The sequence below is a fragment of the Penicillium coprophilum genome (assembly GCF_028826855.1).
Source record: "Penicillium coprophilum strain IBT 35676 chromosome Unknown utg000006l_segment0_segment0, whole genome shotgun sequence".
NCBI lineage: Eukaryota > Fungi > Ascomycota > Eurotiomycetes > Eurotiales > Aspergillaceae > Penicillium > Penicillium coprophilum.
In genome coordinates, this window is record NW_026622725.1 from 2,481,451 (window position 1) to 2,497,687 (window position 16,237).

Here is a 16,237-nt window from a genome sequence, read left to right on the forward strand (position 1 = left end):
CTCCGAATCCTGTCTATAGGTGGTTCAATCCACCAGATTTCTTCAATTTCATTTCCTCACCCAGGACTTTTGAAAATGTCCTCGAGAAGGTCCTCAACCTTGAATTGATCCTCCAATTGTGCTTGATATATATTCTGGAGAAGGGGAACAACCATCAAGCCAACTAATCTCAAGAGATACCAGTGTTAGTGTATATATAAAGATCAGATCTATAGTCAGGAAGAAAGAGATCTTGAAGACTAGATGCACAATAGGTCGTTGAAAGATGATGAAGTAGTCATCAACATATCTATATCCTTCCTCTCCAACTGCTGCCTGGAACATGCCAGATATTCTCCACAAATGATTTCTACTACGATCATCAAGATAACTTTGGATTTGCGAGCTCCAAATCTCCCCCGGTCTTCATTCGACCAAGAACTCCCTTGGTATGCTTGTCTTGCACCATTGAAAAATGGAAATAGGCCTAGCAGCCGTACTATAAGAACACTCGAAGGACGCGTGCATGGAAGATGATCTTATGTCAGTCTTATGGAGCTGTACCCTGATGCTTTTGCTGTTCTCCATCTTTGACAGACATTATTACGTCTGTGGCTTCGACCAAGATGATAAATTGGCTCAAGTTCCATCAAATGTAGAAAGCGATGGAGCACCTCACCAAGCAGTTGAGTGTGGCTGCGAAGTCGACTCCGCCTGGACCTTCTAAAACAGCGCCACAGGTCGACGGACCTAATGTTATGACCTCTGACGCCATGTGGGCTATTATTGTGACGCCTCGAGGTTGGGTACATCATTCCGATCTGAGCGTACTTACTCCCCGCCTCGAACTCGAGGACAGAGCGAGAGTTGACGACGGAGGAAAAGATTCTTCATAGTTGAGAAGCAGAGTTCCCACTTATTTTTAAAATTATAACTAGAGATTGACTGACTTCCCTGAATAATCAAAATTTTAGGCGTAACTACCACCTTCATGTCGAGCTGTATATTTAATATGGATTGTACCGCTGTTGGGCCTGCTGCAACCTCCTAGAACGATCAATCGCCTCTTGAGACCTAGACCTGTATGGCCTTCGGAACCTCTGTGGCCTACTGCGATTGTTCACAGGAGTCGGTCTACGACTCGAGTTCTCAGAGTCCCTATATCTTCGGCCAGACGTATTCCGAGGAGTATGCGGGTACTGAACATGACGATCCCAGTCCTCCAAAGAGGTATACGGACTCCTCAGCCACGCTTGTAACTCATGGAGGAACAGACAGGCATTCTCACGGCCAATGAAATCACGCAACAACTCCTCCGCCTGTCCAGCACTGCCTTTGAGATCGACTGTGCGCAAGATAGCGATGACATATTCCAGCAAGAACTCCGCATTGTTCGCCCTGCGATTCTCCAGCCGTTCAATTCCAGGGCGCGGGACCTGGTGAATTGTCCGCTCTACTTCTTCCGGTTCTGGGTTGAGGAAAGAGAAGACTCGGAGTTCGCGGCGGATCCATTTCCGAGCGCGCGAGACGAGCTCGTCGTCGCGACTGAAGATCTCGGGCGTCAGTTCACGATACTGAGATAGCCGGTTGGATCCAACCCGCATAGAGTATGTTTGATTGCGATAGACGTTGCGCCGGCGCTCGAGCGGGTCATCTGGCGGTAGTCGTGGCGGGGGTGGGGGACGTCGTCCTCCTCGTAGGCCATAACGGTTACCAGGACGTGATTGAACAGCGACCGGAGGAACTGTGATCGGTGCGCTGGGAGGCGGGACCTTGTATAACTTCGGACCTTGTGTGGCGTTGAGTTCGTATTGCACTGCTGTCAACTCGACTTTACCTGCCATACTGTTAGTCCAGTCTGATGCGCGGCATGTTTGTCTCAATTATACTTACATAGCGGGCATTTGGGCTGCTGCTCGATCCAACTGACAAGGCAGAGGAAGTCAAAGTTGCTATGCTGACATGGCTGTGCCACACAGGGCTCAGTGATGGTGTCTAAGCAGATGACACAAGGATTTGCCGCCTCCTTCTCCTCATCAGCTACCTCTTGGAGAGTTCGCTGGAGGATTTTCTGTCGCAAATCGACATCATCCATACAGGCGACATGCCAGGGGTGGGTTGCAGGACGGTTTAGTTCCTGGATCACGTTTATCACACCCGGGCGATCTGGGCGGCAAAACCGTTTTCTCGGGAGCTCCGTCACCGCGCCTGCTCGTTTTGCGACTTCAACCCTCTTTCTCTCGCTATGTGCTAATAACTTCCTCCTTTCTACGTGACAGAATGCGGTCTGCCAAAGCAGTTGTTTCAGAAAAACTTGCCCGCTTTGGTTCTACCACTATGTCGTACAGCACAGGAAGCGGGATTCGGCCGCCGCATACCATCACCTCACTACGGCGCTGGTCTATCGTGAATAAGGAGCTCCCAGGTTAGATCTTCTAACAGTCCACTGCTTTCTCATGATTCTAAAAAAAAATTATGTTTCTAGCTGTTTCTCAAATTCGCGCAATTCACGTCTACGATTTCGACAACACCTGTGAGCATATGCAAACTTGAGATGCTCCGACACTCGACCACTAACATCCACACTTCCAGTATTTCTAAGTCCTCTACCGAACCCACAATTATGGCATGGCTCCTCAATCGGTTTCCTCCAGACCAGTGATAGTTTTGCAACTGGAGGATGGTGGCACGACCCCAACATTCTCGGCGCTACAGGAAGGGGCATGGAGGCAGAAGAGCCTCGCAAATGGGAAGGCTGGTGGAATGAGCAAATTGTGTGCTTTCTATCTATCATCTACTGCATCTTCGAAGCGTTTTCACTGACCTTAAGAAGCTTAGTTTGGTCCGGAATAGCATGGAGCAGAAAGATGCGCTTACGGTTTTGCTGACCGGCCGAAGTGAGGCTGGCTTTGCAGACATCATCAAGCGCATGGCTGCTAGTCAGAATCTTGAATTCGACCTCATTGGTCTCAAACCCGAAGTTGGTCCAAATGGTCAACGGTTTGCGACGACAATGAAGTTCAAACAAAACTTTCTTGAGGATCTTGTTTTCACTTACGAGCAGGCTACGGAAATTCGCGTCTATGAGGACCGTGTCAAGCAGTAAGTCCACTGGCAAATGAATTAGATAATCCGTGCATATCAAAGTATTAACTTTTTACTAGTGTGAAAGGGTTCCGTGACTTCTTTGAGGATCTGAACAGAGAACTTCAAAGTGGAGTCGCTACCGCCCGGATGCCCGTCCTTGCTGAAGTCATCCAGGTAACCGAGGGCTGCACATACCTTGACCCTGTAACTGAGACTGCTGAGGTGCAGCGCATGGTCAATGCCCACAACCTCACACTTCGCAACCCTGCTTTGAACGTAACCAAGAGCCGCTGTGGACGGCTGTATATCAAGCGTGTCGTTTTCTACACAGGATATCTGGTTACTCCAGAGGTTTCAAACAGCATGACACAGAATTTGCTGGCTCCATTGCTGCCCCCAGGGCTTGCTGAATCAAATGACCTGAAGTATATGGCTAACAGCATCCTAATTACCCCGCGCCCAGCGCCCCGTTCGATCCTGGATAAAGTTGGTGGCATGGGCAAGAAACTAAAGTGGCAGGTTACTGGAACTGGAAACCTGGACAACAAGATATGGGCGGCTCGGGTGGCGCCTATCCCATCAACGGAACCATACCACACGGAGAACCCACTGCCAATTGTAGTACTGGCTGTTCGCAAAGGTGCTCGTCTCATCGATGCAGGGAAGATCCAAAATTGGCATCCCATTCCGGCTGACAGAGCCATGACCTTTGATACCGTGGTTGGTGAGAAGGTTGTCCTAAGAGTTGAAGACAGCGGAGAACATCGCCAAGGAGAGCAGCATATGAACAGGAGTCAAAAGAGACGCTTCCAGGATGATGACAATGTCAGCTGGCCCAATCAAAACACCGGCATTGAAGGCCCATCTCAAGGACGTGGCAACTACCACTCCTCTCAGCGCGGCGGAGGTGACGGACGCCACCAACACGATGATAGTTCGCGAGGAAGAGGAGCTCATCGTGGCCGTGGCCGAGGTATCGGACGCGGGCGCGGTAATAACACCCGCGGCCGGGGTCGAGGTCGTGGTCGAGGTGAATACTACCAGTACAGGTCGCTGGATGACCATGGTACTGGATACGATGGGGCACACGACGGAAAAAATGGACATAATGGTGGTGGAGGTGCTGGAAGAGGTGGCTACTCCATGGACTATTGATTTCAACCTGTATTCGGAATTCCAAAAGCTGGAGTCTTGGGAGGCTTATCCTGGTCCCAAGCATTTTCTGCATGTTTACGAGTGCTTATTATGTCTAAGTTCGGCTTGCATCAGTAATGGGTTGGCGTATGGTGCCTCATTTTTCTTATCCACGTTTGATGAAAAATCCCGGAAGAATGATTAAGGATATTCGTACCTTCAGTGTATATCCCATGAGTTATCATTTGCAGACAAAGATCCCCCAGTGTTTGCTTTGCGTTTTGCTTTTGCCTTACATGTCAATGTCAGCCTTTTTTAAAAAAGCCCACTCTACTTGCTCCTATCAACCATCTTCCCTTCACTGCTCCATCTTCCCCATCTGCTTTCTCTGCAGATCTCGTTATGGTATAACCTTTCTAGCACTTCACAGTCTATCTCACTTCCTAGCTCTTGCTCTACGCATCCACTGCCCAATTGCTACTTTGGCAGTAGCAGGGTTACAAAGTGGACGACACCAGCGAGCGACACGTGCAGTGCTCCCAAGATCTTTCGGCATCTACATTTATCAAATGTCTGTGTCAAAGTAAGGCCTCTTTATATATCCATATATAAACCATCAAGGATGGATGCCACGGACGACTCATAGATGCCGTGAAGGACACATTCTTTACTTCGACATCTCAATCCTTCACCGACGAGCATACCCTCAGGCTGTTGTGCACGATCTTCAAGATGAATCTGAGACGAACAAGATGATAACCGCGGGAGCGACCTCAACCTTTGTCTCTTTCGTACTCGACTGTCTCTTGTCCGGCCCGCAAATACTCATCGTCAATCGTCACGAGCCTGGAGCTGTCCGCCTCGGCATATGCAACAAAATCCTAGGATGTTCGACACTCACATGCGATTACAGAATGGACCTCCCTTTTCGAGCGACACATCAAGGGAGCGCTTCCCAGACCCATTTCCCAAGTAGCTCGATTGTTGCAAACCATTTTTCAGGGGAGGTGCGAAAAGACATGCAAAGGGTGTGAATGACCAATTTCATCGAAGAGACTTCGCTTTCCTCACACACCTCATGCTCTGATCATTTACTTGTGTGGAGAAATTCAAACACACACCTGGACGAGGGAGTGACGGGTCAATTCTGGGCAGGGCAGTGCTATTTGACTTTATCATGGACTCTTTAAGCACGTTGTCGAGGAAGGGGTCCTCAAAAGAACAGTCGTGATTCTAAATTTCTACTCCTATATAGGTTTTCCTAAGAAAACTATCTATAGCCATAAGGAGAGTCCCCGCAAATGGTATAGTCCTCTTCATTACGTCCTCTTATCAATGAGATTTACGAAAATAGAGTCTAATCACTCTCCCTCCATTAAAAAAAGGTCAATAAATAGATACCCTACCTATATACTAAACTATGTTGACGATTTACCACTACTGATAGCCACTTTTTATCAAATTGCTTCCCACGTCGGTGTGCCGAACAGCTCGATCTTGACAAGACTTGTTCCTCAACAGGGAACGCAAACAGACATGTCAGAAGAGTACATGACGAGATCAAAAAGCACTGCTCGACCCATGATTGACCCATCGCTCTCCCGTCCAGGTGTATATCTGACTTTTGTGTCTCCATCTACTTTCACTCTTTTCCAAATCCCTAAGACCAGAAATATGGTATGGGGGTGAGAAACCTCTGGCGAACCCCCTGACTGCCAGTAACTCCAAGACCTATGCCCAACTGCAAGTGATATGTCAGGTTATTGCCCCAAATGCCGGTGCGATGGAAGTTGAGCTCCATCACCCAATACTTCGGGATGACCGTTTCCTAGGCCCTGTGAGCGCAGTGCTGCCCTTCCATCTCGACTGGGTGCATCTTGTTTTGCCTTCGTCCCTTTGACACTACCTATATCCTGGCTTGAGGAAAACATCTCTAATTTTCAGTGTCAAGTCAAGGGAAAACCACACTGTGTAACACCAGGCCAAAGATTGTATATTTCTGAGCTTGCTTGGTTATGTAGATAATATACAATGGCGAGGTGAAGCCTGGCCTTACAGTACAGTATGCATGTGCAAACAGCCCAGCAAACAGCCTTGTCCAAGTAGGGCTGCACATGCTGGACTGACCTAGATATGTGAGCCACCTCAGAACGCTAGACAAACATCCGTTGACTGTTATGATCTATTTCTCTGTTATCTCATCGAATATGGCATAAATTCCGATTTTCATATTCTATAAACTGCCAGGAATTCAGTCACCTTGAACTATACTTTTGTGACATATCTCACTCGGGTTTACCATATAGTTATGAGTATTCATCCAAAGATTGAGGTATGTAAACTTGGTTATGTATCATTTTGATAGTATCAGAAGGACGAAGTAGCATTTGCATTTCTGCGTGAGCAAGAGACGAACACAGCGTGGGAATCAACAAGAGGCTGTGGTATACATGACCAGGAAAAAAACAAACGCCGAGTGCTCAACACATAATAAAATTCCACACAAAAAGGCCCAACACCAGCAAAAAAAAAGATCTGTACAAAATGTGACTCGATGACATTGCGTGCATTCTATTCTGGCAGACCGGCGGAGCTGCCAAATATGATTTCGAAGATGAAATGACAAAGAAGTGTGGTGTCAAATCCCAAGAATAGAAATCATGCGAATATGCATACCCTTAGATATGTTCATAAAGTCCAATCCCAAATTTCCCTTGGAGATATCAAAATGTCCCAAGTGTCGTGTGTTCCGTTCCCATCCATTCCGTGAATTGTGAGCCAGTGTCGTGTGCTCGTAGATATTATTCATTTCCCATTTGTGTCGTCCCATTATAAGGGTAAAGGTAAGTCGTAGGCGAAGAAGAGGTGTAAGTAAGTCGCGAAAAGAAAGAGAAAGGCAAAGAGGGCAGGTGTTCCCCACTTCGGCTTTGATGAATTAATGTGGTTATTCATCGTCGGTCAGTTTGCGGAGCAGACTTATACTCAAGATCATCATCAGCAAACCAACAGTGACTATGACCAGTAGGACAAAGCCAAACCAGCCAAGCACCATTGCAGAAGAGCCGACGCCGCTCTTTACACTTCCATTGCCCATGTCTTGGGCTATCGTACTGGCAGCGACAGACGCTGTGTGCTGCCATAATACAGAAACAAGCACAAAGACAGAGGAGACGAAAATGAGGGCTAGCGCAACCTGGGAGACAGGGCGCGAGGGGAAAGGCTTGACTTCACGCTCGGATCCAGTGTCGTCAATCTCCTCGTGCCAGCCAGGGAAAGTTGCCAGAAGGATGAAACAGAAGAATGCCAGAATGACAGCAACAATCCTGGGCGATTATTAGTGCTGTCCAGTAATAAAAAAGTACAGATCACTCACAGGAGATACGGGAACACAACGGCATCTTTAAACGTCGAGGCAACCCAGATCAGATTTAGTGGATCTTGATCCACAGTGACAATCTCAGCCAGTGCGGTCGCGTTGGCATTGCAAATGAAAGAACCTTTATCAGGCTGAACACAGATGCCAAAGTACCCCACTCGGACTTCCAGCTCTGCCCCACCGACGATGTTGGAGATGGCTGTCACAACGTTTGGGGCGACCTGTGCGAGATCCCGAATGGGATTGTACTTTTCATAGTATAGAGAGATAAGGAAAATGCTAGGCATCTGCGGGGATGACGAAGAGCAGCCGGCCAACAGCAGTGCTGCAATTTGTTAGTTACATTCCAGAGGAAAGAGAGCAACCAATAATCAATAGGAACCCACATAATAGAATAATAGCAACAGCAATGATAATCATCAACACATGGTGGTACCCGATCAGTGGAATGAACCCTGGATAACAGAATTAGCAACAATGCCATTGTATACAATCTCTTGATATGTCGTCACTTACGGCCCCATTTTTGAGCAAAGGGAGAAGCCATTATGTTCAACTATGACCACGTCGCGGTCAAACCTTCACTTTTCTTGTTGACTCGCTTCTCGGATCTCCGAGAAGGAGGTACCTGAGCTGGATGCGATCGTTGAGCTCAATTGTACACCCTGTGGCGTACTTCCTGATTTGTATGATTAAGATGACAAGGGAATCGAGATCGAGATCGTGGGAATGGAATGTAGATGAGTAATGCGGAGGGTAGGATGAAAAGATCGGATCCTTCAGGACGTTTGAATACCGAGAATGCTTTGCAAAATAACCAAAATATTTGATAATATTGTGGAATCCGGATCGCACCTAGAGTGGATTCTGCAGATGGGGTCAGAGATGTGACTTAACACCTGTATTACATACAGGTGGGAAGTATATGAAAGAGACAGAATGTGTAGAAAGAATGGAAGGGAGAGAGGGGATAGTAGCAGGCACAAAACTCAACGTCAGGCAAATTGACAGATTCTCCGAATGTCTCTGGAGGCTGGGAATGAGGCAAGAGTATAGTAAATGTAGGAGGCTGGGCCAACCACTCTTGTTTACTCTCCCGCTTCCCCGGTAACCAAGTCAGACCGCCTCCTGAGTGGGTAATTCTGCCCAACTGGCACGGGAAAGTCTGGGCCTGACTAGTCCCGATATGTATTAGTGCCGATCCTGATAACATTCGCCCCACTGTCACAAGCCACGTTTACCCAGCCTCTGAGATATTGGGTCTATAGTCCTTCAATAGAATCTATATACTCGGTGGATTAGGCCCATTTCGGTGTTTCAGTGCGGATGTTTCAGTATGCTATTCTCAAACCCTGACCAACGCTATGTCAAACAATAGTCCCAATTAAAAAAAAAAAAGAAAGTATTAACACCACAGGTTACGCGCCAAAGTGGAACCCACCAAACCAGTGGTCCAATGCTACCCCGGATCCCAACCGTGGAAGCTCCAATGATCCAGTCCTAATGCTCCGTAATCAAATATGATATGTAGCCTAATTTGCGGCAAAAGAAAAGCGTTTGATATCAAGGGTAGTCGAGTGCCCTGTGCTGGGCTCATCCTCGTCCTCTTCATCCTCACTGTCAGGAACAATCAAATCTTCACTGCCCTGGGTTCCCGCGAAGGAGGACCCCTTTAAGGCAAAAGAAGGGGTTTCAGTCCGAGGTTCGGGTTCGGCATCCCGGAGTTTAGTAGGAGTGTTGATGCTCATGCTCTTAGACCGACTGAGAGCAGACTGTCCCATCCGCTGGAGCGGCGTCAGGCGTCGTTGAGAAATGTTGCTCCGTGCAATCGCAGCTGGGCTTCTGGAAGTTGAGGACGTTGAGGGTCTATGAGAAGTCTGGATCGCAGGGATCTTAGTCATGATAGAGCTAGCTGCAGTTGTTTCGGGCTTTTGCCCCGCTTGAAAAGTAAACTTGGAAAGTATATTGGAGTTTTGCCGGTCAACATGATAGTCAAGAGCCTGACTGAACCCCGGGGAGCCCGGTAGAGTATCCTTGGGAGTATCCTGGGATAATTTGAGGCCTCCAGTCATTGGAGCTTTGCTCGCAGTGGGGCTGTGAGGGGTCTCGACTTCACTGGGCTTCCCAGATACCTCAAGCTTGCTCTCAGGTCTACACTCAGTAGGCCCAGGGGTAGTAATAGGATCAGGAATGCTGGACATGATGTCTTCCGCCATTTCATCAGAAAATACACCGATCACTGATTTGCGTGATCGCTTTGAACGAAAGAGCTTTTGGCCGCTAGGGCTAGCTTGTTCGGAAGTAGGAGCAAAGAATCGACTGCGAGCAGGGGAACAAGCAGGCAGAGAATCTCCTTCAGCCTCAGAGCAGAGTCTCTGCCTCTTTGTGGACTGCAAGGTCGACGATCTTGTAGTTTGGGCAAGAAACGATGAGCGTTCCGCACTCCGGACCATAGGGCTGAGGCCCCGCCCAGAAAACGCCCCGAGGGGCGTGGATCTAACCGAGTTGGAGCGGAAGGGCGCCGTGTTGGCCTGCCAACTGTTGTTTGCATTGCGCTCCAGGAGTAGTTGCTGGCTCGGAGACGGAGTCAGGCTGTTGGGGTCCAGCTCGGCCAGCGGCGTCCTCTTCGGGGTGAAGAAGGAATTGATAGACTTCTTTGGCTTCAGCTCAGAGGATGTACCCAGTGTTTGGCGGCGATTGATACCAAGGGTCCACCTACTTGCGGCTAGTGGCTTCAGGATGATTGGTTCCTTGGTGTTTGGATCCAGATCGCCACGAGAAACCCCGATAGCAATTTCCGGCTCTATGTCGGCGCCGATAAATGGCAGTGTGGCCAAATCAACATCCTCATCAGGCGGTGTCAGAGTAACTAGCTTTTCAGCTTTGCGGCAGAAGACCCGTTGGTAAAGGAAGGTTAACTCGGCCTGTTTGAAGTTGGCGAGGTAGTCGGCTGGGACTCGAAAATTGCCTTCAAATTGGAGCATGCGCAACGCTTTTTCAACGTTGCGATGTTTGCGAATAATCCGGTACGCAGTCTTCAGCCCCAGCTTAGGAATATTTGCCAAATAATCACAGCCGCTCAAAATGCACATGTTTCTGAAGTCTGGATCGCTGAAGCCAACCAAGCTGACCTCGCGGCAAGCAGTAAAATCGGCGCGATTTATCTCAATGCATTCCCCGTGTTGGTCCAATTTCGAAAGCAACCGCTTTGCCCCAAAAACAAGCAAATCCGAGTCCTCGGATATAATTCCATGAATATCGCCCTGTTGCTCCAGGTACACCAACTGGGCATCTGCCTCATACGGAGCCACCACATACTGCACATTCATTTGCTTCAGTTCCTCAATCAGCTCACGGGCCATGTAGGGTGTAACATCGACGGCCTTTTGGAACTCCTGGTAAGCTTCTGGCGTCCTCCCCTTCCGTTGTAGCTCCAGTCCAAGGGCCTTGCTTTCTTGACGCCGTCTATGCCGATCCTGTTCAGTGCCTGCCTTACTGGGCAGATTGTCGCCATCGAAAACAAGGTACGGTTTCACTCCAAAGAAAAGAAGCATGCGGACTCGGTTGAGGACGAAATCGATGTGTCTACCATTGAATAGTATTGTCAGTCAAGTGTGCATGGGAGAAGAAACCGACAAGACATACTTCCTAGTAGGATTGTTCAGGACCAAATCCACTGAACAAGCAACAGTCCCTCGGTGCAGCCACCCATATGCATCGACTCCAAGTGTTTGTCCACTGAAATTCTTAATATGACATGGTTTTTGAATGGACTTGAGAAGCCCGTGAAGTCCTGTTTGTTTGCATTAAAAATCACCATTCATCTTCCCCCTAGACAGTCACAAGACGACATACCTTTAATGCCCATGGTGGACACCGTTCGAGGGACAAGCGGGTCCTCGTATTCAAGCAATAAATGATAACATCAGTTGAAATTTTCACAAGGGAGAGCCTAATGAATATGAAATACAATGCGAGATCCAAATCAATTTTCAGTCGAAGAATTGAGGGAGTAAATAACTCCTGGAATGTCCCTATATCGACGCGCAGACGCGCTTTCCTCGAGTGGGGAAGGCGGTGATTTTGGGGTCACCGCCTAATTATGCCGGTGCATCCAAGAAAATTATCGTCGAAATCTACGGCGGAGTGTTTGGAGTAATTCTTGTCATCAGCCCGCAACCATGCCTGTTACTTTGGAAAAGGTGCACAAGCAAATTTCCAAGAAGCGCAGCTCCACTAATGCGCTTCATGAGAACAGTCGCGATGCCCACCGACTCCGCAAGGCTGGTGCTCGCGACGATCGATTGTCCCGCCATAACGCCACTGTGAACCGTGCAAGACAGCCATACAGTGAGACAGCTGCCCATTTCAATTTAAGACCACCCAGCTGACTTAACTAGTCGATCGAATTGATTATATACATGAGGCTATACAAGAATTCACTGAAGCTCTCTCCGTCGAAGAGATTCGCGAGTTCGTCGCCAAGTATGTAATAATAACGATTCACCACCAAAAAAATAAGACTAACTCAGACCAGGTATATTGACCGCGATACCGAGGAGATCAAACAACTTGAGTCAGAGCGCCGGAAAGGACGTCCTCCTAGCAAGCGCGAAGAGGCCTTGAAACAGCGGGTGCAAACCGAGGATCGGGAATTTTCGACTGGACTGTGGATGCCCGATCTGAGCGATCAGTATGCAATGACCGCAATGAAGAACTGGAATGGACACTGGTCGGGTCTCAGCGCGATCAAGTTCATGCGTTTCACAAAAGCCGGAGAGAAACTCACATCTACTTTCCCACCCAAGAGCATGTCATGATCACGATTACCATTTTTTCTATATATTGTTTTTGTTTGGTGTCCAAAAAAGACTGGGTTGGCGCATTATGGGTACATTGATTCTTCTCTAGATTCTGTACAGCCGAATATTCTCGAATATACCATTTCGATTCAATGCAGTTCTATCGTTCATAGGCAGATATAGTTTCGCTCATGCGCCAGGCCTTCCAGCCAGCCGCTGCGCATACGGTAGAGCGAGTAGAGACATGAACTTCAATCAACCCACTTTACTTATTGTCGTCACCTTCAATTAAAATCAAATAGAAGATACGTTTGCATTTTGCCTGGTGTAGAATCGAACTGCGTGGCGCAATGTCGGCCAAAACAGAAGCACCGGTCTTGGCACTCGTAATAACTTAGCTCATTTACTTTTTCCCCAAGCTCTCATCTTCATCAACTTTAGACCATCCACATTCACAATGCTTTCTCTTCGCACAATTACCCGCTCTATCCCGCGCACTTTCTCGCGCTCCATTGCCACTTCGGCTCTGCGCCCAGCGTTCCCCAAGCCTGCCCTGCAGTCCTGGAAGCAGGCCACTAAGCCCGCCTACGCTGCCTTTTCTACATCCAGCATCTTTAAGGCCCCTTCATCCGAAGGTAAGATGCGTTCAATTCTATTTGAAAGAGTCCGCCGAGATCCGATCCAGTCTGGCGAACTCTGTTTGTGACTTTGCGCTGATTTTGGATTTTCTTATCTTTTTTACAGTCGACATCGACCTCCTCGCCAAGCTCGAGGATGAGCTGAGACACGAGAAGTCTTCCGAGATCCCCGAATTTGAGGAGCAACAGGAAGCCATCGATGATGTTGTCAAGAATGGCGAGTGGCAGGTGAAGGATGTTGCCGGCGAACAGGAGGTGATCCTCACTAAGAAGTTCGGCACCGAGAAGTACGATTCATACAACTCCATTCTGCTTTTTCTTTTCTCCAATCTCGATTATGAATGCTAACATAATAATTGTCTAGCATCCGCGTCAGCTTTACCGTCGCCGATATCCAGAACATCAGCGAACAGGAGGACTTTGACGACGCCTCCCTGACCGACGAGATGGACTTCCAGAACCAGTCTCGCGGCCAGGATGCCGAGGCCTCCGCCGAGGACCTCGAGCACCCCGAGCCCAGCTTCCCTGCCCGTGTTACCATCACCGTTGAGAAGCCCAACAACGGTGCTCTTCTCATCCAGACCGTTGTCCAGGATGGTGTGTTCCAGATCGAGGAGGTCTCCCACTTCGCCAAGGCCGAGCTCGCCCAGTCCCTGACTGCTGAGAAGGACTGGGCTCGCCAGAGCCTCTACGCCGGCCCCCCCTTCGAGAACCTCGATGAGGACCTCCAGGGTCTCTGGGACCGCTACCTCGAGGACCGTGGCCTTAACGCCGAGTTCGCTAACATGGTTCCTGACTACATCTCCGTCAAGGAACAGAAGGAGTACTTGCGCTGGTTGGAGAGTACGTCTTCCTTTCTTTAAAATGTCTCCATAATTTGTGCTAACAATGCCTCTCTCCTTTAGCCGTCAAGAACTTCATTGGTGCTTAAATTAACTCCCCCCATTTAACATTTGGCTCATTTCCCCTTAATCCTGTTGGATATGCTTCTTGATAATAAGAAGTTTGCCTGATACGGCAGTACCACTCTTGTACCTCCATACACGGTCTGCTTCAGCGCAACTACTTGTGTGACTTTATCTGTACCAATATTTCTAAAATACAATCACTTCACTTACTATATGGGCTATACTCCCACTCTAGCTTACTTTACACATAGTTGACGAATTGGCAAGTTTCACAGCTGAGTGATCATATTCGTTCGATAGATTCAAATAAGAAAAAGGTAATATATTTGAGAACACTCTTCTAACAAATGACTCGGTTCCATGCAGAATAAACCCCAACTCCTCGAAAACGCAATCCCTTGATATAAGTGCAAATGGAAATGGGTGGAGGTAATTAACACAAAACATAAAGTCATAATCCTATGAGGCAAAGTGGGCAAAGGGAACAAACATGAACATGGTGCGGCTAAAATTCCATAGGATCGGCCTTGACAGCATGACCACTGTCGTCGCGTTCACGCTTGCCAGCGCGCTCTTCCTTTATGAGGCCTGCGATGAAGGAACGGAAGAAATCAATGTAAGGTTTCAGACTGGTCTTTTCATAGTCCTGCACCTTACGACCACCCTTCATGTCGGAGCCATTCACTGCACTGCCTTCAACATCAGGGATATCTGCCTCCGCTGTGCCAGCAGGGTGTTTTGCGTCATATTCATCAATCTCAGCGAGGAGATTCATTACCGTCGGGACAGTGAGAGGATCGAAGTTTTCGGCATTGTGGGGGTCAATGGGAACACAGATACGACCAGTACCAGGGTGAATGACGAAAGGACTCTTGAGCAAATGGATCATCTTCTTGCTGACCTCGGCATCGAGGCGTGGGTAGGTGTATTCCAAGACAATATCTTGCTTGGCATCTCGGAGCGTCGCTGGGTTGAGCGTGCTGCTCTTACCGGTCTTGGCGAGTGAATCGATATCCGCCCATTTACTGGTGCTAGCACGATCAGGAGATGAGTCCCATTTCCTCCGTAGGGATTCGTTCAGTGTCTTGTCAGGTAGCAAGGACAGAAGGCGTTCTGCCTGCTCGGCGGATTCAAATGTGTCTTGGTCACAAAGTGTGGTTCTGGCAAAGTCATGTTTGAGCAACTCAAGACTGCGTACAATATGGGGGTGTAGTGGCCGTTTGATGTTGACTTTCTTTCCGCTCTGTGACCCTCCGCGGATGATTTCGAGATAACCAGCAATAGCTCGGCGTCGATCATCGGGTAGATTGCGCGCACGGGGATCGCATACCCAGGCGTGAGCACCACGACGGCCCGAGTAAACCCAGAGGATGTGTTCAAACCCAAAGTCCTCCCGTAGTGCGGTATCAATGACCTTGATTGCCATTGTCACAAATGACCAGCACTTAGCGCATATATTTGCTTTGACACAACATGTACGGATGTCATCATAATCAGTCAAATCAATATCAAAAACTAACTCCTTAGAGACTGGCTTCATTTGACCGCCTCGTAGGGTTTTGCGATCGCGTGGGTTGGTGCTGTAGACAGGTCCGATTTCAAAACGAGAGGGGTTCATCTTAAGTATGTCTTTCCGAAACCTAAGAATATGCGTCAGTTGACAGGAGATTCGACTATAAACTCGAGAGGGGTCGTACAGGTCAGCCGTTGGATATGATTGGTATCGGAGATAGGCATCATTTTGCAGTGTTAGTGCAAATTCTCGGTTGCCAAAGTCTTTTGTTGGTATAATTCCATGATTCAGCCATTGGAAAAGGTATCGGAAGGGGAAAAGGCGTTGATAGAAGGCGAGCATGACATCTGGGTCCACACCCGAGGGTGTGGGTGCTGGAGGCCTGCGAGCTTTCGGTCAGCAGTCAAATCCAAACATCTAGGAGAGCTTAGTGCTCACTCTTCCTTTCCTGGAGATTCCATCTTCACATCTCCAGAAGCCGGGAACTCCTCGTCATCGTCATCATCGTTGAACATATCTTCGAGCTTGACATTAGGTTCAGTCGAGGTTGCGACCGGGGGGGCATCCGGCATCTCGTCGTCATTTTGCACAGAGCCAGATGATATGGAGTGAGGCATTGTGGGCGAGTCTGTTGGGCTAAACAACGTTGGAAATACTGCAAGTCTCTCTGGGGCTTAATTGAACCCAAACAGGAAGGCGCGTCGCGCGTCGCGCGTCGCACGCTGGTTCGTGCACGCGCCCTAAGCCCTATGTCACGTGATGTTCTCAAATGGGACTGCAATCTATGAACGAAAACGGAT

General features: G+C 48.5%; 7 protein-coding genes across 7 annotated transcripts; 3 read left to right on the forward strand and 4 right to left on the reverse strand.

Annotated features, from left to right (window-relative positions):
• Positions 1–986: 986 nt before the first annotated feature.
• On the reverse strand, positions 987–2,074 carry N7500_009907 (RING finger domain protein; the record flags this gene model as incomplete). The annotated part of the gene is made up of 2 exons (XM_056681045.1): positions 987–1,816; positions 1,873–2,074. 2 exons carry the CDS (start codon positions 2,072–2,074, stop codon positions 987–989), a joined length of 1,032 nt encoding a protein of 343 aa, XP_056528427.1.
• Positions 2,075–2,259: 185 nt separating this feature from the next.
• On the forward strand, positions 2,260–4,221 carry N7500_009908 (rRNA 2'-O-methyltransferase fibrillarin-like protein; the record flags this gene model as incomplete). The annotated part of the gene is made up of 5 exons (XM_056681046.1): positions 2,260–2,404; positions 2,465–2,512; positions 2,572–2,753; positions 2,813–3,081; positions 3,144–4,221. 5 exons carry the CDS (start codon positions 2,260–2,262, stop codon positions 4,219–4,221), a joined length of 1,722 nt encoding a protein of 573 aa, XP_056528428.1.
• A 2,923-nt stretch (positions 4,222–7,144) lies between these two features.
• N7500_009909 (Fig1 domain-containing protein) lies at positions 7,145–8,123 on the reverse strand (the record flags this gene model as incomplete). The annotated part of the gene is made up of 4 exons (XM_056681047.1): positions 7,145–7,523; positions 7,574–7,901; positions 7,963–8,031; positions 8,093–8,123. The coding sequence occupies 4 exons, from the start codon at positions 8,121–8,123 to the stop codon at positions 7,145–7,147; spliced, it is 807 nt and encodes a 268-aa protein (XP_056528429.1).
• Positions 8,124–9,108: 985 nt separating this feature from the next.
• On the reverse strand, positions 9,109–11,444 carry N7500_009910 (putative exonuclease; the record flags this gene model as incomplete). The annotated part of the gene is made up of 3 exons (XM_056681048.1): positions 9,109–11,161; positions 11,222–11,369; positions 11,432–11,444. The coding sequence occupies 3 exons, from the start codon at positions 11,442–11,444 to the stop codon at positions 9,109–9,111; spliced, it is 2,214 nt and encodes a 737-aa protein (XP_056528430.1).
• A 313-nt stretch (positions 11,445–11,757) lies between these two features.
• N7500_009911 (translation machinery-associated protein 16) lies at positions 11,758–12,396 on the forward strand (the record flags this gene model as incomplete). The annotated part of the gene is made up of 3 exons (XM_056681049.1): positions 11,758–11,926; positions 11,977–12,061; positions 12,114–12,396. The coding sequence occupies 3 exons, from the start codon at positions 11,758–11,760 to the stop codon at positions 12,394–12,396; spliced, it is 537 nt and encodes a 178-aa protein (XP_056528431.1).
• A 439-nt stretch (positions 12,397–12,835) lies between these two features.
• N7500_009912 (MAM33 family protein) lies at positions 12,836–13,947 on the forward strand (the record flags this gene model as incomplete). Its single annotated transcript, XM_056681050.1, has 4 exons — positions 12,836–13,013; positions 13,123–13,303; positions 13,381–13,859; positions 13,922–13,947. The coding sequence occupies 4 exons, from the start codon at positions 12,836–12,838 to the stop codon at positions 13,945–13,947; spliced, it is 864 nt and encodes a 287-aa protein (XP_056528432.1).
• Positions 13,948–14,429: 482 nt separating this feature from the next.
• On the reverse strand, positions 14,430–16,054 carry N7500_009913 (DNA primase subunit PRI1; the record flags this gene model as incomplete). Its single annotated transcript, XM_056681051.1, has 3 exons — positions 14,430–15,564; positions 15,622–15,819; positions 15,876–16,054. The coding sequence occupies 3 exons, from the start codon at positions 16,052–16,054 to the stop codon at positions 14,430–14,432; spliced, it is 1,512 nt and encodes a 503-aa protein (XP_056528433.1).
• Positions 16,055–16,237: the final 183 nt, after the last annotated feature.